The 25,739-nt window shown below is 46.1% G+C and overlaps 2 protein-coding genes, 2 non-coding genes and 1 pseudogene across 4 annotated transcripts; 1 reads left to right on the forward strand and 4 right to left on the reverse strand.

Moving 5' to 3' along the window:
• Positions 1-11,742: 11,742 nt before the first annotated feature.
• Positions 11,743-11,814, reverse strand: TRNAC-GCA. Its single transcript has one exon. It is a non-coding gene; the product is annotated as a tRNA-Cys (tRNA).
• An 822-nt stretch (positions 11,815-12,636) lies between these two features.
• On the reverse strand, positions 12,637-15,838 carry C18H17orf98 (chromosome 18 C17orf98 homolog). Its single transcript, XM_045983950.1, has 3 exons — positions 15,632-15,838; positions 13,670-13,769; positions 12,637-12,794 (listed from the first exon to the last, which is right to left on the reverse strand). Exons 1-3 carry the CDS (start codon positions 15,836-15,838, stop codon positions 12,637-12,639), a joined length of 465 nt encoding a protein of 154 aa, XP_045839906.1.
• A 1,189-nt stretch (positions 15,839-17,027) lies between these two features.
• On the forward strand, positions 17,028-17,112 carry LOC123930310 (annotated as a pseudogene).
• An 803-nt stretch (positions 17,113-17,915) lies between these two features.
• Positions 17,916-23,077, reverse strand: RPL23 (ribosomal protein L23). Its single transcript, XM_045983777.1, has 5 exons — positions 23,017-23,077; positions 22,361-22,444; positions 21,941-22,069; positions 18,150-18,263; positions 17,916-18,048 (listed from the first exon to the last, which is right to left on the reverse strand). Exons 1-5 carry the CDS (start codon positions 23,027-23,029, stop codon positions 17,966-17,968), a joined length of 423 nt encoding a protein of 140 aa, XP_045839733.1. The 5' UTR covers positions 23,030-23,077; the 3' UTR covers positions 17,916-17,965.
• Positions 22,195-22,329, reverse strand: LOC123930363. Its single transcript, XR_006816076.1, has one exon. It is a non-coding gene; the product is annotated as a small nucleolar RNA SNORA21 (small nucleolar RNA).
• Positions 23,078-25,739: the final 2,662 nt, after the last annotated feature.

A 25,739-nucleotide genomic window follows, 5' to 3' on the forward strand; every position in this document is an offset into this window, starting at 1 on the left:
CCCCCAGCTGCTCCACTCTCTCTAAAGTGGAGAACTCTAAATGGGCTGTCTCCACTCAGGAGACAAGATGCCTCCCTCCACTTCATCTTCTGTTTAACCTCAGTCCTCCATTCAGCTATTTTCCCCCCATGATTGTCAGTAATCCCCCCATACTTAAAAGCCACATCGCATACTCATTTGACCTCCCCTAACCTTTGAAGGTATTGAGGACCACACTCCCCTCTTCAAAACACTTTACACATGACTTCTCTGTACCACTCTTTAGATTATTGTTTTATTCTCTAGTCCCTTCTCAGGGAACATTTTGTTTCTACTTCATTTTGCTCTTCATCTTGCTCTAGCTTCTGTCTTGGGTCTTTTCACACTAAATGCTCTCCCTGGGTGGTCTCACCTACTCATAGGGCTTCAGTTACCATCTATATACTGATGGATCCCAAATTCATTATCTCCAGTTATATTTATCTCTCAAGCTCCAGTGTTTTAAACCTGACTAGTAGACGTTTCCAGTTGGACATCTCGGAGGCACGGAAACAATTCATTGTCTAACCCAACCGCATTCCCCCAGTCCAGCTCTTCTCTCCCCTGTTACCACTGTTTCTCCATTTTGATGAGGGAGCAGGAGGCTGGCTGAGGACAAAGCAAAAGCTGGCACCTTGCACCCCCCTCTCCACCCTCTCCCCTCAGTAATATGTGTGACATTCCTCAGGCACCTCTGACTGCCCTAAAAGAAAAACGAATACTTAACTTGCAGAGATCACAATCCTGCAAGGCAGGAGTCTCCCTTGGTTTACAAATGTCCTTGAGATTTACAACAAAGAAGTTACCTTATCAATAGCCCAATTTCCAGAGGCACATAACTCAGTTCCTCAAGCCCTAACATCACCCTCCCCTCCATAAACAAAACTGAAGGAGGCTGAGGTAGAAGGATAAGTAAATAAAGTTAAATTTCTTCTAAACCTAAATCTCACTAACAAGGACGCTTGATAGCAGGAATGTGACATGCCACCAGGAGACTCCCAATTGTCTTTATGTTAGTGCCTCCTTAGAGGGAAAACGGCCTTGGCTTGATAGTTCTACCAGGCCTTCAATATCCTGACAGTCTTCTTTACCCTGATAGGCCTTCTGAACACCCCCTTTGTCCTCACCTACCCAACTCCTGTGTATATAACCAACCACTCCTCACATCCTCGGGGCAGCAGCTCTCTCTGCTCCCGGGTCCTGTCCCGTGCTTTAATAAACCACCATTTTGCACCAAAGATGTCTCAAGAATTCTTTCTTGGTCATCAGCTCCGGACCTCAGCCCACCGAACCTCACCTAGGTTCTAGAACTTCATCAGTTTCAACATCGTTCAAGACCTCTCCCTCACCTCCAACATCCAACATCATTCAAGATCTCTCCCTCACCTCCAACATCCAGTCAGTCAACAAGATCCCCGCTGCTAAATGTCTCTCATGCCTATCCACATCTCTGTCACTATTCGCCACAAGCCTGGTTCAGGTTCCATCATCCCTTCTCTGGGAAGTGTCATTTCCTCACTTTCAGTTGAATCCCTTACCCATCTATGTACTCCTTTATAGCTAAGAGTGATCTCTCTAAAATGCAAATTTGAATGTACCAATCCCCATGCCCTAAAACCCTTAATAGTTCCCCATTATTCATACTATAAAGACCACATTTTATTTTTTTAAAAGATTTTATTTTTATTTATTTGACAGAGACAGAGATCATAAGTAGGCAGAGAGGCAGGCAGAGAGAAAGGAGGAAGCAGGCTCCCTGCTGAGCAGAGAGCCCGATGCCCGATGCAGGGCTCGATCCCAGGACCCTGGGATCATGACCTGAGCCAAAGGCAGAGGCTTTAACCCACTGAGCCACCCAGGCACCCCTAAAGACCACATTTTAACATATCTAGGCCCTTCAGGACCTGACCCTTCTTAACTCTCCAGCTTCATAATATTCCCTACCCCTAGGGTTCCTGGGTGGCTCAGTTGGTTAAGTATCTGCCTTTGGCTTAAGTCATGGTCCCGGGGTCTTGGGTTCAAGCCCTTCATCAGGTTCCTTCTTTGGTAGGGTGCCTGCTCCTCCTCTGCCTGCTGTTCCCCCTGCTTGTGCACTCATGCCCTCTCTCTGACAAATAAATAAAACCTTTAAAGAAAAAAAAAAAGACTTCCTACCCCTTATTCACTGTTCTAGAGCGACCCAGGTGCCCCTACACTCTTTTCTATAAGGTTTTTATCAGCATAATGTTTGTGACATTCATTCTTCTTCTATCAGTAATACATTCCTTGTTATGGATGGGCAATATTTCATTGTATGAATAAACCACAGATTTAAAAAATCATTTTCCTAATGGTGGGCTCTTGTCAGTTTTTAGTTTTGCCTATTATGAATAAAGTCTCCATGAACATTTCTATATACATCTTTTGGTAAGCATGTGTTTTCATTTATCCTGAGTAAAATCCTGGGAATGGAATTGCTGGGCCGGAAGGTCAGTCTACTTTAGTTTTTGTACAGACTGCCAGATCTTTTCCCAAAATGGTATACCATTTCACATTCCCACCAATTAAGAGTCGGGTGTTGTCAGCCTCTATCACTTTAGTCATGCGATGCATGTGTGTAGCAATGTGATTTCAGTTTGCATTTCTCTGATGACTAATGATGTCAAATACTTCTTCATGGGTTTATCCGTGATTATTATTCACGGATATATGTATCTCTTCCTTTGTATCTCTTCCTTTGTAAAATGTCTCCTCAAATCTTTACTCCATTTCCTCTTTTTCCTTTTCTTTCTTTCTGATTGGCCACTTGGAGTTTGTTTTCCACTTGGTGCAAGGCACATGGTTACAGGATGTCACAAAGACTTACGTGGGGCTTGGATAGTAAAGGGGATGGGGGTTCTCTCAACTTCCTTTTTGGTGTTTTGCTGTTTTGCTCTAAAAGAACCCAGCTGGTTCCACTTGCTGCAGCCTGGAGTCCATGGAAGGGGAGGATCTCTGATGAGCCCAGCACCTCCTGAAGCAAGGCGGTGGCCACTCAGGACTGGGGCCCACTGTTGGCTTTGCCAGGCTGGCCACAGGCTGCTTCCTCAGGGTCTCCAGAGCCAAGTTACAGGTGACTCTGCCGCTGGAGGCCTAGGGAGAGTCCCCGCTGGGGGAAAGCTTGTGGTCAGAGGCTGCTTTCACCTGCCCCCATCACCCACACTGGCCCCCAGGAGGGTGGACACACCATTCTGGGAACTCCAACATGGTGGCCATGGATGGGAGAGTGGACTTCCTGCAAAAGAAGCCCGCGTCCCATTGCCCTGGGTGCACCTTGGAGAGACCGGCGTGGTGGGGTATGGCTTCCCCAGGATCGTCTGCACTCGCATAGGACCTGTTACTGGAAGTGGAGCCCCGGGTGTCATAGGGAACAGTCGTGGGTGGCCACAAGCAAGCCACTGGAAGGGATGGCTGCCATGCTGTACCTTGTGGACTGGTGGAAACCTCTGCAGGGAATCGTCACGGGCCTCAGTGCATGATCCCGGGTGCCGGGAAACTGGACCACAGAGCCCGTCTGTGGCGGATGCCGGAAAAGGCCACCCTACCACCCCTGTGTGCGGGGCCTTTACCCCATTTCTTTCTTTTTTTTTTTTTTTGAAGATTTTATTTATTTATTTGACGGATATCTCAAGTAGGCAGTGGGGGGTGGGGGAGCAGGCTCCCCGCTGAGCCGAGAGCCCGATGCAGGGCTCCATCCCAGGACCCTGGGATCATGACCTGAGCTGAAGGCAGAGGCTTAAACCACTGAGCCACCCAGGTGCCCGCCTTTACCCCATTTCTTAACTGGGTTGTTTACAGCCTTTTGAGGCTGTAAGACTTCTTTATATAGTCTGGACACCAGTTCTCTGTCAGATCTGTGTTTTCCAAATCATTTCTCTCGGTCTGTGGCTTGCCTGTTCTCAAAAGGGTCTTTTGACAAGCAGACTTAGTGAAGTCTCATTCACTAATATTTTCTTTTTTTTTTTTAATTTTATTTATTTGACAGAGAGAAATCACAACTAGGCAGAGAGGCAGGCTAGGCAGAGAGGCAGGCAGAGAGAGAGGAGGAAGCAGGCTCCCTGCGGAGCAGAGAGCCCGATGTGGGGCTCGATCCCAGGACCCTGAGATCATGACCTGAGCCGAAGGCAGCGGCTTAATCCACTGAGCCACCCAGGCGCCCCTCACTAATATTTTCTTTTATGCTTTTTGCATCCTCTTGCTAAAGAAAAAAACTACACATAACACTAGTTAAAGAACAGGGTAAGGAAGATTTTATTTAAGTGGTGGGAGAGACTATTGCATAAGTACCAGTGGGGCCTTCCAGGGAGGGGAGAGAGGGACCTCAACTCTGAGAACAGCATGGCCGTTTATAGCCAAGCAGCAGGGCAGAGGGGTTGGGTGGGGTGGGTGGAAAATTACTCAGAGGAAACATCAGGGGCAACGGGAGGGGATTTCTGGCTAAAGTGACCGACGGCATGCCAGGATGATCAGACTTCGCCTACAGCATGGTGGGGGGTGAGGAACCAGATCAGATACTGAGCATGATCAGATCAGACTCTGATCCTAGCTAAACTGACTTAACAAGATTCCTGCAAACATTGGACAACGCAGCCCTTGGCCTCAGCACCATCTTCTTGGAAACCTCTGCGCCATGAGAGCCAAGTGGAGGAAGAAGCAAATGAGCTGAGGCATAGGAGAAGATGAGGCAGAGGTCCAGGAGACTGCTAGCTTGCGCACTCATGGAGCCATATGAGCAGAAATAAGGAAAGCAAGAGGCCAGAAACAGTCCGTCAATTGATGGACTATATGCCTATTTTCTAGAGCTTGACCCAATGGGTAGAGACTGTCCTTCGCCATCTGATCTCAACGACCACCTTTGAGAGACCCACCTTGCTCATTCCAAAACATTCTGTGCTGGTCTCCATAGCAACATATACTAAAATTGGAACCAGAACAAGTTCCTTTTGGTCCTTTGTCCTGGACCTGTGACTTTCGGGACTTAATGCTTTCATTTGTGGCTGAATGTAACATGGGTACAATAACTTATCTCTTCTGCTGTCTTCGCTGATTAAAAAAAAACAAACAAAAAACTGGACAAGGCAGACAGGAACTCAGAAGTCCTAAAGTCAGGGCCTAGTTGAAAAAGAGCTCAGGAGAGCCCGTCCAAAGTTTGATGGTGGAGAGAATCTCTTGGTCACTCACTAAGATGCCTTTGCCAACCCTCGAGACAGAAAGCTATTTTCCTATGTTTTCCTTGAACAGATCGTCTGTGATCCTTCTTGAACTGTGTTGAGACAATCATTTAAGTATTGGGCAGGGCAAGGCCATTTGAAAAGGGGAAACCTGTCGGTACAAATGTGTGTAGGTGGTTGTCACAGGCATCAGTACTCATGGCGACTCTACTCCAGGCCACACGCCTGTCACACCAATCAAAACACTTAGGAAACAAAGAGGGAGCTACAGAGCATGCTAGCCTCCCATTCACTGACCTGCACTTTCTGTGTCTGGGCCATTAGCCCAGAGCATCTGGTTGGTTCCCTCGTTACTAAGACGTGAGTCTTCCTGTATTCTAAAGAGCCTTTAATAGTATAAGCTTCAGGATGTCCCTGCAGTCATAGTCCGCTGCAGGCTTAACCGGCGTTATCTGCGGAGCAATGAAAGCTTCTACTCCTGCTCTAGGAAGGCCACCTTGTGTTCACTGTTGCAACACTAACTTTAAAAGGTGGACTTTTAATTACGAGGGTGAGAAGGCAGCAGTGGCCAGGTGTGTTAAAAGCAACATCAAATATCGTCCGGGTGTGTGTTGGTCAAAACAGAGACACCATAAAGAGGGCAAGAAACTGAAGACAGCTTTCATTTGACCAAATGTGTGTATTGGTAGAATTATGTCTCCTGTGTCGCTGACAACTGCCAACCTTTTTAAAGAAAATTTATGTATTTATTATTTGAGAGTGAGAAAGTGCTGGGGAGAGACAGAGGGAGAGAATCTCCAGCAGACTCCCCATTGAGCACAGAGCCCGATGCCAGGCTTGATGTCACAATCCTGAGATCATGACCTGAGCCGAAATCAAGAGTCGGATGCTTAACAGACGGAGCCCCGCAGGCGCCCCAGACAACTGCTACCCTAGATGGAGCTCCGGTGTGTGTCTAGCGCGTGGTAAGCATCCCGTATTTTGGCTACTATGGACGAATGAGTGAATGAATACAACAATGCAAGAAAATTCTTTACTGGCTACTGTAAAGAGAGAGCATATATGCCAAAGTGCTCGCTCCTAAGAAATTTTAGCCCAAGAGATAAGCTACATGCATACACATTTGAAAATTCGTATATAAATAATTCTCATAGAGCAACGAGTCTCTATGGATCATTAGGTATTTATCTCCATTCCCTCCCAAAACTCTTAAAGTGTGTAACTCTTAAAGATAAAGAGAAGATTGAAGAGGGAACAGAAGGAGAATGCCCAACAGTTTTCAAAGATGGAAAGGCCGGGTGGCAGGTGACTTCAGCAGAGCAGAGGAAGCTGAAACCCAAGTGTTAGCTGAGGCAGGGCTTCCCAATCCCAGGTGCACATTAATGTCACCTGGGAGAGAAACAAATCAGAAGGCCTAGTGCCCACTAGGCATCAATAGTTTAAAAAATGGCTCCCAGCAGGGCACCTAAGTGGCTCAGTTGTTAAGTGTCTGCCTTCAGCTCAGGTCATGGTCCTGGGGTCCTGGGATCGAGCCCCACATCAGGCTCCCTGCTCAGGGGGAGCCTGCTTCTCCCTCTCCCTCTGTCTACTGCTCCCCCTACTTGTGTTCATTCTGTGTCTCTGTGTCAAATAAACAAATAAAATCTTAAAAAAAAATAAAAATCTCTCCAGATATTTTGGCTCAGGTCATGATCTCCATGGATCAAGCCCCGTGTCGGGCTCCCTGCTCAGTGTCTGCTTGAGGATTTCTCTCCCTCTCCTTCAACCCCTCCCCCCTCAAATAAATAAATAAAATCTTTATTTATTTTTGAGAGAGAGAGAGAGGGAGAGCACAAGTGGTGGCGGGTGGGGGTGCAGAGAGAGAAAGCAGACCCCTCGCTGAGCAGGGAGCCTGATGCAGGACTTGACCCCAGGACTCCAGAATCATGACTTGAACTGAAGGCAGACACCCACCAGACTGAGCCACCCAGATGTCCCAATAAATAAATATTTTTTAAAAATTTCTCAGGTATATGGTAGTCCTCAATAAATTAAACATAAGGGGCGCCTGGGTCGCTCAGTGGGTTAAAGCCTCTGCCTTCAGCTCAGGTCATAATCCCAGGGTCCTGGGATCAAGCCCCGCATCAGGCTCTGTGCTCAGCAGGGAGCCTGCTTCCCCCTCTCTCTCTGCCTGCCTCTCTGTCTACTTGTAATCTCTGTCTGTCAAATAAATAAAAATTTAAAAAAATTAAACATAAGAATTACATATGATCCAACAGTTCCACTTCTGGGTATATACCCCAAAGAATTTAAAGTAGAGACACAAAATAGTTATTTGTATACCTGTGTTCCTAGCAACATTATTGACAATAGCCAAGGAGGAAGCAACCCAAGGGTCCATCAGTGGATGGATACACAAAATGGGATATATTCATACAACGGAACATTATTCAGCCTTAACAAGGAAGGAGATTCTGACATGCTTCCCCACTAGCAACTTGGAAAACTTTATAAGTAAAATAAGCCAGACACAAAAACCAAATATTGTAGGATTCCACTTACATGAGGTACCTAGAGTAGTCAAATTCATAGAAAGCGGTTGGTTTTCAACAGTGAGAGCTGTGGAAAGGAACACAGAAGAGGACTGATGTATGCATGAGGAATCCTGGGGAAGTGGACTTCCTGAGAGGAAAATTTGGCATCATCAGGAAGGGCAGAGGAGTGGGGAGCAAATAAGGAATTTTGGTAAAAGTCTGTTCACGGAACAGTTAAGATCCTCAATCTTTATCTCCAGTCCTATGGGTGAAAGATTTGTTAGAGAGACTGGATCTCTGAGGCCCCTCTACTTCTGACTGGATAGCCAGGGGCTTTCAGAATAGTAGTGGGGATTAAACGTAAGTCTGCATATTGAAAAGTGAAGTCACCAATTCCCTTCTTTTTCCTTGTCTTGCTCCCAAAATGCCAGCATCAAGGAGATATCCCAGGCAGTGGGCCTCAGGGTTTGTTTGCTTTTTTTCACAGATTTTATTTATTTATTTGACAGAAAGAGACACACACAGCAAGAGAGGGAACATAAGCAGGAGGAGTGGGAGAGGGAGAAGCAGGCTCCCCGCTGAGCAAGGAGCCTGATGCGGGATTTGGCAGGACTCACGGGACTTGATCCCAAGACCCCGGGATCGTAACCTGAGCTGAAGGCAGACTGTTAACGACTGAGCCACCCAGCACTCCAGATCTCAGCAGTTTCCTATGGAGAAACTAAATGGCCCAAGGAGTCAGGAAGGACGGTGACCCACAGATATAGACATTGGGAAGTTCCTAAATGAAAAGGCGAGCTCACTGTTGGAGAACCCACGAGGGAGTTCACCAGTCCACAAGCCCTAAGAACAGAGCTTCCAATGGCCTTAACCTATTGGAGGTCCACTTTTTTGGTGAATGCCCTCGACACCAGTCCAAAACCAAAGGAAACAGTGGCAAAAAGAAGGGGGGAAAGGCAACGCTTGGATTAGAACACTTCAGAAACAACCACAATTTTAAAGAAACAAGAGGAAAAAATGGTATCCATAAAACTAGAACAGGATGTAATTTTTAAAATAAAAAGCAATTGGGGCACATGAGAAAATGGAAATTCAAAACCCAATAAAAAAGTGGAAAGACTCGGTTGGGCATCTGCCTTTGGCTCGGGTTGTGGTCCCAGGGTCCTGGGATCAAGTGCTGGCATCAGGCTCCTTGCTCAGCAGGGAGCCTGCTTCTCCCTCTGCCTCTGCTTCTGTCTCTCATGAATAAATAAGTAAATACAATTTTTTTTTTTTACGTGGAAAGATAGTGTGAGGAAATCTTGAAAGTACAACAAAAAGACAAATGAACAGGAGGAGGGAAAAGATAAGTCCTTGCGTGAGCAAATGACAGAGAAGAAATGATCAGACATAATAAAACTTAAGGTAGGCTATGAATCTCTAGATTGGAAGAGATCACCGAGTAAGTCATGAAACACAAAAACAAAACCAAAAAACCAACAGAACACAAGGACCAAAGAACCTAAGATTTCACAGAGAGAAACAGATCACGTACAGGAATTAGAGTGACACCAAACTTACCAAGAGAAGCTAGGAGACCATGATTTTCAAACTTTGAAAACAAAATTCTTGGGGCGCCTGGGTGGCTTAGTGGATTAAGCTGCTGCCTTCGGCTCAGGTCATGATCTCAGGGTCCTGGGATCGGGCCCCGCATCGGGCTCTCTGCTCTGCAGGGAGCCTGCTTCCTCCTCTCTCTCTGCCTGCCTCTCTGTCTACTTGTGATCTCTCTCTCTCTGTCAAATAAATAAAATCTTAAAAAAAAAAAAAAGAAAACAAAATTCTCAGCCAAAATTATGTTCTCAAACCATCTCTCAAGTGTTCAGACAAAATGTAGTTTCAGCTCTTCCAGAACTCAAGCATCTTACCTGGCATATATTTTTTCTCAGGAAGCATCTCAGGGTTATTCCTCACCATATAAAGAGGTAAACTAAGAGAAAGGGAGACGTTGCTCCGGAAACGGAGAATCCCACACCGAGGAGAGGGAAGACGAATTCCCAAGGCAACAGGTGGGTGACAGGTCTCAGCAGCCTGCCTGCAGTGGAAGCAGGGAGGGTGTCGGGAAGACTGCCTTGAAAAAATTCATTTGAAAAGTTTGGACCAGGGGAATAATTATGCCGCGAGGCTGTTAAAGGATTGAACAGAAAAAAAATATATACAAGTGAAAAAATGAGGTAATCATCTTCCAGAGGAAAAAAGTTTTCAAGAAACCAATGCTATCGTAGTATATATAGACCCAATTCTAAGTAGTATTTCCAGGATCATGAACATGATAATGTGGACATAACTGATTTAATACAACATTTTGATCTAATTTTAGCAAATGCGAAGCCAAGGGGTGCGAGAGGGCAAATCCTCGACAGCTAGAACTGGACATTTTTGCACCCAAACACCCCTCCAGTTCTGGGGGAGTATCTTGGGTCTTCAAACGCGGTGAGGCAACGCGACCCCCTCCCTTTCCTGGTGGAACACTGCACAAGCGTCAGACCAAGGCTCCTCAGCCAATCAGATGCCTCCTTCACTTCGCATAGGGAAAGCGGAGGAACTGTCCTTGAGATGCAGGTGCCCCTGGAGCAATAGTCAGGTCTGGTGATGAGTGCCCTGAGCTGGTGGCACCAGCGGTGGACGCTCCCGAGATGAGACCTGAGCTGGATTTCCCTCCTCAGCCGCCCTTCATAGTTAAGTGCTTTGTGAGTTAGGTTCTCCAACCTTCTATCAGCTCTGCGAGTGTCCACCATACCTGCATTCCTGCTTTGCCTGGCCAGAGAGGATATCGATTCCATTCCAAGAACCCTGACTTGCACCATAAACTACAAAGAAGAGTGACACGCCTGGGTGGCTCAGTCCGTTAGGTGTCTGCCTTCAGCTCGGGTCATGATCTCAGGGTCCTCTGATCAAGTCCTTATCCTGCACCCTGTTAAGCAGTGAATCTGCTTCTCTCTCTCTCTCTCTCAAATAAAATCTTTAAAAATAAAAAAAAAAAATTTTTAATGTACTAAGAGGGAAGAAAGTGCCCCTAACCTTCGAGAGAGAGAATTGCTCAGTGTCATAAATAATAAATTCTTCAGATCAGGCAGACATGTCCCTTCAAATTGTAGGAAAACTTCGGTTAGAAATTAGTCTAGAAAAGGTGAGTAGGTATTTAAAAAAGACATTTCTTCCTCGAGCTACAAACAAATGTCTCCCCCTGACTGCTGTGTGTGAACATGCCAACTTCCATCGGACACAGAACTCCCTGAGGACAGGGGCCTGGTTTCAGGTTTTCATTCACAGCTGCCTTGTATTATACTAAGTTCTCAAAAATACATGTTGTATGAACCTCTTTATCTGTACTCTCATACATCAGATTGCTAAATCTGGGTTCATAGCTCTGACACCTAATTTTTTATTTTATTTCATTATTAAAGAGTTTTGAGAGAGCACAGCAGGGATGAGGGACAGAGGGAGAGGGAGAAGCAGACTTCCCACTGAGCAGACTCAATCCCAGGACTCTGGGATCATGACCTGAGCCAAAGGCAGAAGCTTAACCAACTGAGCCACCCAGATCCCCCTCTCACACCTAATTTTTTTTTTAAAGATTTTATTTTATTTTATGGAGACACAGCAAGAGAGGGAACACAACTAGGGGGAGTGGGAGAGGGAGACGCAGGCTTCCTGCAGAGCAGGGAGCCCGATGTGGGACTTGATCCCAGGACCCTGGGATCATGACCCGAGCTGAAGGCAGACAATGACTGAGCCACCCAGGTGCCCTACACCTAATTTTAGATTTAGAGTTTCTTTAGGGACTTTGGCTTCATTGAAGCCCAGCTGGGTCCTCCAGGGATCTCAGCTAAGAGTCATTTGAAATGTAGGGGAAACTAGTAGTGTTTCAGTACAAGAACGAGCTGAGAGTTCCTTGTCCTCTCTAGTAACTCTGGCTGGGAGTTAAGAGGTATAGTGCATTTCCTTGCTTCTATTCAATGGAAGCAAAAAAAAAGGGAGGAGGAAGGGGGCACCCGGATTTGAACCAGGGACCTCTTGATCTGCAGTCAAATGCTCTACCCCTGAGCTATACCCCCCACACCCTAGTGTCCTTCTCTTCTTTGTCCACTTGAGGTGACTCAGTACCATCAGGTTCCACCCACGCTAGAGCTCTCGCGAGCTTTGTGTTCTAAAGCTCCACCTTCTTTTATATCCATCATCTGCTTTGGCTTTTCTCTTGGCCACCAATAAACTGGGTGGGGACACTTGAAAAATGACATCCCGGAAACTAGCTGAGAAGGAAATTGACTGAGCGCCAACAGGGAAAATGTCCACAAGTACTGTGTCAGAAGTACTATGTCAGAATCCAGAGGCTAAAAAGCAACCCCAGATATCCCCTGTTCAATCCCTGACTCTTGATGGACTGTGGGATGGGAAGGAGAAGGAAGATGTCAGTTATTTTGGATGGGATGACTTAGGAAAGTCAGGAAATCCTTCTCAGGGCAACCAAGCACAATCTGTTTGGACCAACCTGCCCACTCCATTCTTGATGGGCAAACATAGCCAGCTTCTAGCCTGGGTGCTGCCCGGGGCAGAGCTCTGTGGAGGCCAAGGTATACAGTGTAGTGTCGTCCTTCTTCTGGCAGGGGCAGGGGGGAACGGAGGCCTCCTTTCAAGCATGGCACTGGTGGGCATGGAGTGTAAGGGAGCAGGCCTGAGGATGCCCTCTCTCCTCCTACCTCCTCTCCAAAGGCTAGAGAAGCTGAGGTAGAGAAACTAGCCCGCCCCCTCCCAACCTCGGGAAAGAAACACACTCAGAGGCACAAATAACATCACTGCTTAAATAACAATAGCCTTAAAAGTTCATCTAAACATCTGTCTTCTATTCAGGTCAAGGGGTGGGAAGGGAAGAGATGCTATTAGAAGAGAGGGAATGGGGTGACCTCTCCAAAGACAGACGGGTACTGGCGGAGGGCTGGTGTGTTCCGGCGATAGCCAAACCGACCGTTGAACCCCTTGATTGTTTTCAGTTCAGCATTGTAGTGGTCATGGCCGGTCACCTGCTGGAGGGAATGCCCTTGGGGGGGGGGGTAGAGAGAGAGGCCTGAGCCCCCATTCAGCCCCCTCTTGCTTTTCCCCTGCTCCCACGGGGCTGGTATAGAATGTACTCCCCATGTCCCAGCTGAACCCTCCATCTTCAAACATCTCAAGCCTCTTGATTAAAAGCCAAGGGTTGATAAAATCCAGGAGACAGATAGCTTTCTGGAAACCAAACTGTATACCAGGAGTAGCACCCAGGAGGAGCGTGAATGCTATGTGCTTAGACAGGAGAGGCCAAAAACTTCTGGGCTTGGCTGAACTTGCCTCGCTCCCAGGAAGCCTGAAAACATTTCACCCTTGCTTCTGACCCATGTGGAAAAAATGGATGAGCTCAATTTGGCCAAATGATACAAAGGGTCACATGACTAAAGAGTGGCCAAAGGGTGATAGAATTGGGGTGGGAGGAGGGTTCACACTGTCAGAAAAACCTCTCTCAACCCTTCCTTTCCTGTTGCTCAACAGGGCCTGGAAAAGGAGGACACAGCCTGTTCAGGGAGCAGGGAGGGGAGCATGGGCTTTAGAGTTGGAAAGAGCGCAATTCCAATCCCTACCAAGCCCTCCTTGGCCAGTCACTTCACCTCCCTACACTGATTTGCCCAACTGGAGCGCAGCGGGAGCGTGGGCATAAAAACCATCTGACCTACAGCCAGTTAGCTTAGCACTACATAGGAGCATGGTGATGCCATCGGCTCACGTCTGAGAAGCAAAGCTGGGGATGCAGTCCTGAGGCCTCTCCCCGAATCCCCCCCAAGCCAAGGGTCTCTGTGGCCCGATTTCTCTCCCTGAACCAGGGACCGCACACCACTCTTCCAGGGGGTCCATGCCAAGGCTGGAAAGCCAGGTGGCACTTGCCTGCCCCAGCCCAGTTCCTCCTGTTCAGGTATCTCTGTCCTTCCCCAAAGATGTGGAAATAATCCACTATCCAGCCGTCTCTTCCTGTGCCGCCGTGATCCTGAGAGTGAGGGAGAAAACACAGAAGACAGTCAGCCACCGTGCTAAGAGGGGCACACTCAAAACTCCCTTTGAGTTTGTTGCAGGGGTAGAGAGACTAGGGGTCACCAGGCCAGATTAAATATGAAACACAGATTGACTCATTGTCTCTCAGAGAGAGGCAGCGTAGGCGGGCAGTTCAAGGCTCAATGTCTGCTGCCAGACTGGTTACAATTCCAGCTCTGCCGCTAACAAGCTGTGTGATCCTGGGCCAATGGCACAGCTTTTCTGGACCTCGATTTTCTCATCAGTGAAAGGAGGGTTGCTGTAAGATTTGGACAAATAAAGGGTCTGGCATAGTAAAGATTAATTTTTTTTTTTAAGATTTTATTTATTTGAGGGCGCCTGGGTGGCTCAGTGGGTTAAGCCGCTGCCTTCGGCTCAGGTCATGATCTCGGGGTCCTGGGATCAAGTCCCACATAGGGCTCTCTGCTCAGCAGGGAGCCTGCTTCCCTCTCTCTCTCTCTCTGCCTGCCTCTCTATCTACTTGTGATCTGTCTCTGTCAAATAAATGTTTAAAAAAAAAAAAGATTTTATTTATTTGAGAGAACGAGCAGGGGGCAGGGGAGCACGGGGAGAAGCAGACTGAGCTCAATCCCAGGACCCAAAGATCATGACCTGAGTTGAAGGCAGGTGCTCAACCGACTGAGCCACTCAGGTGCCTAATTTACTCTAAAAATAAACAGTATCATGGAGCAGCTGGCTGGCTCAGTCCTCAGAGCATGCCACTCTTGATCTTGGGGTCTTGAGCTCAAGCACCACTTTGAGGCAGTTTACTTAAAAACAAAAACAAAAAGCCATTATCTTTATGTAAATGAAAATACTCACTGGTGAACATCTGTGATGATTAAACCCTTATAAAAGGGAACATAGTTTCAAAAGTGTGCATACCATATTATTTTCAAGCTTTTAAATACTCAGGTTTTTCTTTCTTCCTCTCAGACTCTGGTTCCTCTGGTCATAAAAATTATGCAAGTAGAGCGCCCACACACACTCCAGCATGGGCATGGGACATACAGATGTGTCCACACATATGCGATGCACACCCAGGCACACACACAAACACCAAGGCCACACACAGGCACACACACACAAAAGACAAAAACCCAAGATTTGTTCTCAGAACAACCCCCATTAACCCCACCTGTCCACTCCACATACCACTGTGACAAATGTACACAAATACTGGAGGCAAAAGTGTTGGAAAAAGTTGTAGCCATCCATTGACAGGATCTCCCATCTCGGGTAGGACTCTCCGGAGGAGAGGCAGCACCCACAAGGGAAAAGGCCAGGAGAGAAGAAAGGTCCGGAGAGAGAAGCAAGGTCCGCAGAGGTCTGGGAAGTTTCGTTCCCACCAGCTCACACGAAGTCTCATGGAGCGAGTCCCTCTGTCATTGTGACGTCACCAAAGGAGGACGCCCCGCCTGGAGGTTCCAGGCGTTGCTTTGTTTCGTTTGCTTGTCACAAGGATTTTCGAGCTTTTAGAGATTCTGCGGTATTGCGATAACCCCAAAGGGTGGGTCCGTGACGTCAAAAAGGACAATGAAACTGGTTTGGAAGAGGCAGGCTTCCAGCCCCATTCCCTAAGGCTTGCAGAGACCCAAAATGAGATCGTTCTCAAACGCAGGGCTGGAAAGTGATTCCGTGAGCTCAGAGAGCTCAGTCCCTGTCACCTGCCTGCACCAGTTCTGGGCTTTAAGAAAGCCGAGGGTGGGTGGGAGCGGGGAGCCCTCCCTAGGGGTAAGATACCCGGATTTGGGAAATCGGGCCGCCATCAGGGTCAAGTTCTGCGGGGCTAGCTCGTGGGATCTGCGCGCTAATAACCTGTTCGGTTTTCCGCAGAATGGGCGGAACCACGCGGCTCTGAAAGTAGCGGTGGGCGTGGTAGTCCTGCTGGGCGTTGTAGGGCGGAATCGCCGACCAGAGCTTGGGCCTCAGGCGCTCATGGGCCCGGGCCACAGAGCTCACCGCCACGCCATCCAAAATGAAGCTCTTCTCCAGCCGCAGAGGACACTCGCAGCAGTGCGACATCCCCACCACTGCAGCCCCCAAGGGCCTTTCTGCTGAGACTGGAGGGACAAGGCAGGGTCTCCCCTGCGCATTAGTCGCATTGTTACGTGGTGGTACGTTGTCAAAGACTCCCATGACACAACCGTATTGTGTCTAAACAGGGTAGGCTCTTAGGGCTGCCCGGTTAAGTTGCTCTCAAGGCCCTGGGGAGAAGGGTGACTAAGACACCAAGCCAGAGCAACTGGAGATTGGAGAGGGTATTACCAAACTCAGGTGGTGTGTGCAGGCAGGGCAGCCTCCTCCTCCTCTTTCCCCTCCCCACCATACTACACTTCCCAAATTCTGCTCCGCTGAAAAGCTTGTACCCAGAATGGATCAGAAAGAGTTGAGACCATCTACTTCCAACTCTCATTTTTAGTAATTTTAAGTTGAAGCTCAGAAACACTGGGATATTCCCTAAATCCATTTAGTGGCAGATCCAGAGTAAGAATTCAGGCCTACCACTAAGTCTGCTTAAAGTATTTCTCCCCACCCAATTATTTTCAACAGCCAGCATTCCTCCTCCTGTTATAAAATCAAAATTAAGAAAATCTTGGGGCGCCTGGGTAGCTCAGTGGGTTAAAGCCTCTGCCTTCGGCTCAGGTCATGATCCCAGGGTCCTGAGATCGAGTCCCACATCGGGCTCTCTGCTCAGCAGGGAGCCTGCTTCCTCCTCTCTCTCCCTGCCTGCCTCTCTGACTAGTTGCAATCTCTGTCTATCCAATAAATAAATCTTAAAAAAAAAAAAATTAAGAAAATCTTTAAACAGAACAGGGTCACCTGGGTGGCTCGGCTCAGTCGTTAAGGCTCAGGTTGTTAAGGCTCAGGTTATGATTCCAGGGTCCTGGGACAGAGCCCCCAGTGGGGCTCCATGCTCAGGGGGTCTGCTTCTCCCCCTCCCTTCCCACAGCTCGTGCTCTGTCTTAAAAAAACAAAACAAAAACAAAAAAAACATCAGGTCGACACATTACATAAGGCAGAGTATGTTCAGATACTAGATGTGTGAACACAAATTTAGGCTGAAAAGCCTGTTCCAACATCTTTAGGCCAGACTATTGACCCAAACCTGCTGAGCGCTCATTTTTTTCATCAGACTCCAAATTTCACATACATCAGTTCTCACGGTTTAAAAAAGCACAATGTAAAAAAAAAAAAAAAAAAAAAAAAAAGAAGCTTTGCGCAGTGGCAGTATCGTAGCCAATGAGGTTTATCTGAGGCGCGATTATTGCTAATTGAAAAAAAAAAAAAGAAAAAAAAGAAAAAAAAATAAATAAAAAAGCACGATGTCCAATGTTTTCAGGCGGAATTTGCCAAGGTTTACACCCACTGTGCTGGTTCATTACATTACCTTTCATTCCTAAACTAGGGTTTTGCAGGTACATACAGCTATCCTATCAAAATGTTTTGGTAGCATACCATGCAGATACTTTTAGTAACTCAACTGCCTTCCCCAAGAGCAAATTAACATGGCAATCATGTGTTAGGTTTTACAAATACAGTTCTTTATGGGGCGCCTGGGTGGCTCATTGGGTTAAAGCCTCTGCCTTTGGCTCAGGTCATGATCCCAGGGTCCTGGGATCGAGCCCTGCATCCAGCTCTTTGCTTGGCAGGGAGCTTGCTTCCTCCTCTCTCTGCCTGCTTGTGATCTCAAATAAATAATATAAAAATCTTAAAAAAAACCCAAAACAAATACAGTCCTTTATGCACTGGTTTATGGGAAGGACACCTGTAACTGCAAGTGTACACACAAATACACACACCTGGGCCTTCTCCACATCACTCAGTGAACTCTGTGTATGTCCACCATCTGACCATTTGCTATGCCTTATCTCAAACTAAGTGCAGTGCAATTACCTGGGGTAACCTCTCAAACAGTAACTACCTGCAATTTACTTTAAGAACTCTGAACACAAATTACTAAGTTTTTACAGCAGAAATGGGAAAGTCACGTAAGTTTCTGTAGAGTCACAAAATGCAAGTACTGCACTAAGTAATTTCATTTTACAAAAGGTTTGGGGTTGTCAAGAGTGACAGGCAGAAAAGAACAGGAAGACATACATTGGGAGCAAATAATTTTTAATTTTTTTTTTAAACAATTACACCAAAGAATCATGCAATGCTGCCAGCATTGGATGCAATCCTGGGCCACAAGTCTGCACACTCCTTTGCCACTGGTCCTGTGATAGCAGACCCTACATAAAAAAAGAGTGAGATGACAGATAAGATCAGATAGACCCAGAGGTTAAATCATCCCATCTGGAAGACTTAGGCAACAATGTGGTTTCTTTCTTACCTTTCATTTCACCTTTATTGTTTACTATGACCCCCGCATTATCTTCAAAATAGAGAAACACACCATCTTTTCTCCGGTATGACTTTCGTTGTCGAATTACCACTGCTGGATGTACTAAGAGGGAAAACAGGACAGTAGTTACTAACCTGTCAGGTCCCAGTGCCACCACAAGAAAGCAGTTTACATCTCACCTAGTTCCCCAACATTTCACACTTCAACAGAATGTAGACTCACCATTTGCTTTTGATTTCCTAAAAGCAAGTGTGAGAGACAGTGCAAATACCACTCACCCCTTAAGGAAAACCTTACTCCAAGGCAAAACTGCCTGCACTTCCTGCAAATATAAATCTGTACTCTTCTTACAACAATCAGCAACACTAGCACGAAACTTGCTAAGCACCTTCTATACTTGCTCCCACTTCACCCAACAGGTGGAGGCTGTTAAGATCTTAGTATCACAAAATGGGACCCCCTTTTGAACGAAGTAGAGGCCCAGCTATTAATGAACTTATTAGGCAATATTCCATCCCAGTATATATCAAAAACCTCCAAGAAAGTACATACCTTGATCTAAAAATTACTGCTTTTCGAGTTTACTGGCATTAAATATGCACCGTGTTAGATTTTACAAAAGAAGTTCATTTACACACCAATTTAACCAAAGAACACCTACAACAAGGTGTGTGTGTGTGTGTGTGTGTGTATGTCTACACACTCCTTAAACCCCAGGAGTACATCCAAGATGTTGACCACACACTCTACACCTTTTCTCAAATGCCCAAATGCGGGCACATGTGTTGTTGTATTAGAGCAAAAAGTTGGAATTAACCTATGTATTTCATGGCAAATACACAAAACAGAATCACTTAAAAATGATTATGTATATCTGTAATTTTTCATATGTAGGACAATCATCTGTGAAGCAGCAAGTTACGGGAAGGCTGTGGTCCTATTCAAACAGTAATTTCCAAGCTAATTTTTTGCCCACAACTCAAAAAGAAAGGACAGGGCACCTGGTGGCTCAGTGGGTTAAGCATCTGCCTTTGACTCAGGTCATGATCTTGGGGTCCTGGGATTGAGCCCTACATCAGGCTCCCTGCTCAGTGGGGAGTATGCTTCTCCCTCTGCCCCTTCCCTGGGCTTGTATGCTTGTTCACTCTCAAATAAATAAAATAAAATCTTTTAAAACAACAACAACAACAACAACAAAACACAGACACACACCAAAATATTAACAGTGGTCATCTCTTGGAAGTCTGAAGGTTAGGTAATAGAAATTTAATTTCTATTTCCTATGTAATTAATCATGTTTAGGGATGCCTCAGTGGCTCAGTGGGTTAAGCCTCTGCCTTCAGCTCAAGTCATGATCTCAGGGTCCTTGGATAGAGCAAGGAGCCTGCTTCCCCCTCTCTCGGCCTGCCTCTCTGCCTATTTGTGATCTTTCTCTCTCTGCCAAATAATAAAATTTTTAAAAAAATTATGTTTAACTTTTGAGGAACTGTTTTCCAGGGTCTTAAGTTAAACTTAAGAAAAAAAAAAAACCTACCAGCACTAAAATGAACCCTTTCCAGACTTTCATCTACAGCACTTAAAAGAACTGAAGTCAGACATCACCTGCATGCAAACCTTGACCATCATTAGCTTAGAGACCCTGAACAAGTTACTTAGACTTCTGACATTCAAGTGATCCTTTTGTAATATAGGGATAACAGTTACATTTCCACATTCAAAATCAGACACTGCAAATACAGGATTTTTCTTTCTTTCCTTTTTTTTTTAAAAACAAGGACAGGGATCCTGGCTATCCTGAGGCCATTATTATTTCTATATGTAAGATGGCCTCTGATCAGGGTTTTTTTTTCCCCTTAAAAGCAATCTCCACACCCAACATGGGGCTCAAACTCACGATCCACCTGAGATCAAGCTGCATGCTCCACTGACTGAGCCAGTCAGGCAGTTGTACCTGATCAGGTTTTTAAGAATGAAATACACATTGAGGGGTAACTAGATTTACTGAGAGCCTTCTCTGTGGGACCCTCATCTACTCATAACCATTTATTTTTTTAACCAAAAAAAAAAAAAAAAAAAAAAAAAAAAAAAAAAAAATTTTTTTAAATGTAAACTCTATGCCCAATGTGGGACCTGAACTCATGACTTGGGAGATCAAGAGTCACATGCTCTAACAACTGAGCCAGCCAGGAGCCCTTACTCATAACCATTTAAATTCTCACAAATGACCAATCTAGCAGATGAATATGGCCACACACAAATCCAAGACTCTGGACTTCCAGAATTGCTCCTTTCCACATTTCTGTTATATGGAAGTCTAAGGTGAGGGAACGTATTTATTCAGCAGAAACAAGGACATGTAAGATTAATTAAGAGCTGGCAATTCACTATTTTTAAAACTATAAAGTGTTCTCTGGTCTGTCCCACAACAACCTGATTGAGACCAACAACACACCCTGCTGCCATCTCACCAACAGTGACAGTGGATTGCTCTGCCCTTCTCTGACAGCTTCCCAGGCCATAGACCAGACCCAGCAAGTGTTCTAAGAGGAAAGCCTGTCCAGTTGCACGCAGATCCCAATCTACACATCGATTAATCAGTGCTTAACCACAATGCTTGGTACTCCACGCCCTCAAGTCGATATTAAATGTAAACAAAGATTTCTGACCACCCCCACCAAATCATCAGGGGGTGGGAGAGGTGCTTGTACAGGCCTACAAGCAGTGACTGCAGTATGTAGCCAAGACCTGTATTTGCACTGTCCATCAAGAGATGGCTAGGACTTCTCAGAAGAGCAAGATATCCTAGATCAGAGACAGACTACTCAGGTACAGGAGGGAAGTTCAGGAGCTGAAGTTTAGTGCACGCAGTTATCAGGAGCTCTAAAGCCAGACAAAGTCAAAATGCCCGAAACCCTCCCCATCAACTCATACACCTAGGGGGATTAAGCAATGAGGAGCTCCCTATTTTAGTTTCTACCAGAAGACATTTGGAATCAACCATGCTTAACTTTTGACAAGTCACAATTTTGAGTTAATCTCCTCTATAAAAACAAACAAAAACCATTCTTAGGGACGCCTGAGTGGTTTAAGCTGCTCCCTTTAGTTTGGGTCCCAATGTCAGGGTCTCTGGATAGAGGCCCACATCCAGCTCCTTTCTTGGCAGGGAGCCTGCTTCTCTGTCTGCCTCTGCCTGCTACTCCCCCGACTTGTGCTCTCTCTATCGAATAAACAAATGAAGACTTAATTTTTTTCCCCTTAAATCAGGAAGTGTATGTTTTTCTGTACTTACAAAGTGTTAGGTCACAAGCCAAATGCTCTACATGCTCCGTATATTACCGGAATCTAACAACCACTTGAGAAAGTATTCAAGGATCATTCTTCCCCTTCAAACCAGTAGTTCCAGAAAAGGAAACTTGCCTGACACCTGGTTAAGCTCTAAATGCCTACCAAAAACAAACAAACAAACAAAAAACCACAAAAAAACAACATTTACTGGGGTGCTTGGTGGACCAGTCAGTAGAACATGCGACTCTTGATCTCAGGGTAATGAGCTCAAGTCCCTCCTTGGACTTAGAGATTACTCAAAAAAGGAAACAAATACAGCAAGACCAGGTAGGGGAGAGCACAGTCTGTAAGACAGCAAAAGCAGAACTTCGATTGCACTGCCCCTCAAAGGAAATTAAGCCTTCAGAATGGTAAAATTATGATTCCATTTCCCAATAAAGGGAAAAACCCTTCAACTGTTCACCAGTCAAGGAAGATTCAGTGTTTCTACTCACCCTTCTTTCTGAGCTCTGGTTTGCCTTTCTTCACTGTGGCCATCACCATGTCACCCACACCCGCAGCAGGAAGTCTGTTCAATCGTCCCTTGATCCCCTTCACAGAGATGATATATAGATTTTTGGCTCCTATTGAGAATGTAAACAAGTGATTTTTTTTTTTTTTTTTTGCCTGTGTAACGTTTCCCAGGCATTTCCAGAGCCTCTCCTTCAGCTCACGCTCCCGGTTAGTATCCCCCAACCGAGGCGGAACACCTTGTCACACCACCGATTGAAGCAAAACAACACAGCACGCTGCTGCTTCACCCAAAAGCAGTGTTTTTACTCTGCCCTTTCTTGACGGCTCAGTGGGTCATTAGTCAAGGCCCAACGAGTGCTTTTAAAAGGGGGAGCCTGGCAGATTGCAGCGGAAGGTCTCACCTGTGTTGTCAGCACAGTTGATCACGGCGCCCACCGGAAGACCCAGGGAAATCCGGAATTTAGCACCGGAGGACCCACCACGTCCTGTGGGTAAGAGGGAAAACAGGATAGGGGTCACTGACTAGCCATGGTTCCGAGTTTCCCCTCACACTCGCACATGCTTTGGGCAACGGTATCCTCCAGTCCCTCTCTCTGGGACTCCGCCTACCCCTCCCCACGAGCCACCCGGTTCCCCATAGCAAACAGCCAATTCCTCACTGTTACCGCCCTTACGTTACGGTTAAGGGGCCTGAGCTACTCAACCCTCACTCCACCTTTTGCACCACGTAGTTCTCCCTGCAAGGCGGGAGATCGCACAAGTCGTCCACTCTGGGCCCTCAGCCAGTCTCACTTCAACACCATTACTGGAGTGCTAGGCGCAGAGGGATCCCGTCGGTTTGGTCTACACTCCTGTCCGGATCCTGCCAACTCAACTCTCCAAGCACAGCCCCGCCGCCACTTTCGGCGGCCCTTCCAGCGCTCTCACGGCGCCCTCCTCTCCCTCTCCGCCCCAGAGAAGAGCAAAGCGCCCCAGCTGCCCATGACCACTGCGCTGGGAGAGGCCAGCAGTCACCTCGCGACAGATGGCAAAGGATACTCAAAAGTCAAACCCTCACCTCGCTTCGACATCTTGAACGCCGGAAAGGAACAAAAAGGAAGTAGGTGCAAAGGATTCTGGGATATGAACTTTGATGCCCCGCCCAGTCTCGTCACGTGACCCGGAGTTTGCGCAATCCTCCTCTTCCCCCTTCCGCCCCGCCCTCCGCAAGGACGCTGTCTTATCATGTAATAAGTTGTGGACGTCAGATTGAGTTCTCCGTGGGAAGTGGGAGATGTGGGTGTTGAGGGCTGCTGGAGAGAATGACGCCCGGTGTCTCTTCTTTACGAGCGCTAAAGTTGTTGGGGATACAGAAACATTGGTTAATTTACCCAACAACGTCTACTGAGCACGTAGTATGTGTCAGGAACTTCGCTGGACACTCGAAATGCAGAAATGATTAAAAGGGCCTGTGTAGGAGCCCCAAAGAACACAAGAGAGTGGGGTACCGAACTAGAGTACTTAGGGTACTCTAAGCTTTTTCTTAGAGAAAGAGCTCTAAATGGTATCTTTAGGATGTGGTATTGAAAAAAAAATTGCGTTAAAAAAAGATAAAGAATAAAAATCAACACCCCCACCCCCACCCCCACCCCCAAAAAGGATGTGGTTTTGAGTAAGTGCCATTCTAGCACTACAGATAATTCCATTTATGTATGTTTGGTCCCAGACTCATTTGTATTTCAGATATCTTGGTTTATCAGTTACCCCTTTCACAGCTTCAACCTCCTCTTCTGGCATCTTTGCTTTTGCGGATGCATTCATTCAAACATTTATTGAGCGCCTACTTTATGCCAGGTACCGTCATGGGTATATATTAGACTGCATCAGGGAAAAACGCCAGTTCAACATTCTGCCCTTAAGGATTCTGCAAGGGTGGCAGTGATAGTGGATATTCCGCACTAAATAGATACAATAACTGCAGTGTATCATGTAAGATGATGATGTGTACTATGGAAAAGTACAAGTATCAGGTATCAGGAAGTAGAATAGGGGCAAACTGCAATTTGAAACAATACGGTCACGGTGGGCTTCATGGACGAAGTTGATATTAAAGTGAAGACTTTAGGTGAAGGAGTTAGCAATATGAATGCCTGGGAAGAACAGGGGAGAGAGTCATCAGCCAATGAATGGGCCCAAGGCAGAAGTGTGCCTAAACTATATGAAGACCAGCAAGGAAGTGAATGTGACCAGACAGAGTAAGTGAAGGGAAGAGTCGTAGGAGAGAAGGTCAGAGGTAATGGAATGAGATTGTATATGGCTTTGTACACCACTATGGACTTCAGCATTTTGGGACTGGAATGGAGAACTGTTGCCCCATGGTAAGCAGAGGGACATGATCTAATATATCAGAAGGGTCACTCTAATTGAGACTAGAGTGTGGGAGAGGATGCAAAGTTACAAATAAGGAGATGTGTTAGGAAGCTCTTGCAATACCCAGGAAAGAAATGAAGATGATTCGGACTACAGTGGTAGCAGGAGAGGTAATGTGATGTGGTCAGATTCTGGATATGTTTTGGAAGTAGAGCCAACAAAAGGCAAGGTGTGGAAAAAAAGGAAGGAGTCAAATGTCTCCAAGGCTTTAGGTCTGAGCAAGTTGAAGATGTCATTGCCATCAACTGGGATAGGGAAAACTATGGAAGGAAGAGATTTGGGGTTAAGAACAGGACAGGAAAAAAAAAAAAGAACAGGACAGAAAGACAAAAAAACCCTGAAAATATTTTTTAAAAATAAAAAAATCAAAAATTTATAAAAGAAAGGAAGAAGTAAGGGCAAATAAAGACCATAAGCTAAGCTCTGGGGCACTTCAACATTAAGAAGTATATAAATCTGTACATTTATCAATCTCCCTTACCACTCTTAACATGCCTTCACTTGACCCTGCCGGCTTCTGTAGCTAAATGTCTATAAGACAACCGAACAAGATTCAAATAATACATTGGACCTATTAGCCTGGAGTTCTGAAGAGAAGGGGCTAGAAATTTGGGAGTTGTCAGTATATAGGTGTACAGTTGATCCTTGAACAATTCTGGGGTTAGGGGCACCAACCCCTCTGTGCGTGCAAAAATCCATGTATACGGGCACCTGGATGGCTCATTCGTTAAGCGTTTGCCTTCAGCTTGGGTCATGATCCCAGGGTCTAGGGATTGAGTCCTGCATTGGGCTCCTGCTCAGCAAAAAGCCTGCTTTTCCCTCTCCCACTTCCCCTGCTTGTGTTACCTCTCTTTTTTTTTTTTTTTTTTTTTTTTTTTTTTTTTTTTTAAAGATTTTATTTATTTATTTGACAGAGAGAGATCACAAGTAGGCAGAGAGGCAGGCAGAGAGAGTGAGAGGGAAGCAGGCTCCCTTCAGAGCAGAGAGCCAGACGTGGGACTCGATCCCAGGACCCTGAGATCATGACCCGAGCCGAAGGCAGCGGCTTAAACCACTGAGCCACCCAGGCGCCCCCTTGTGTTACCTCTCTCACCATGTCTCTCTCTGTCCAGCAGATAGATAAAATCTTTTTTTAAAAATCCATGTATAACTTTTGACTCCCCTAAAACTTAACTATTAATAGCCTACTTTGACTAGAAGCCTTACCAATAACATAAACAGTCAAATAACATATTTTATATGTTATGTGTATTAATACTGTTTTTTATTTTCTTAATTTAGTTGACAGACAGAGATCACAGGTAGGCAGAGAGACAGGCAGGGGCGGGGTGGGGAAGCAGGCCCCTGCTGAGCAGAGAGCCTGATGCGGAG

The sequence above is a fragment of the Meles meles genome, chromosome 18 (genome assembly GCF_922984935.1).
Source record: "Meles meles chromosome 18, mMelMel3.1 paternal haplotype, whole genome shotgun sequence".
NCBI lineage: Eukaryota > Metazoa > Chordata > Mammalia > Carnivora > Mustelidae > Meles > Meles meles.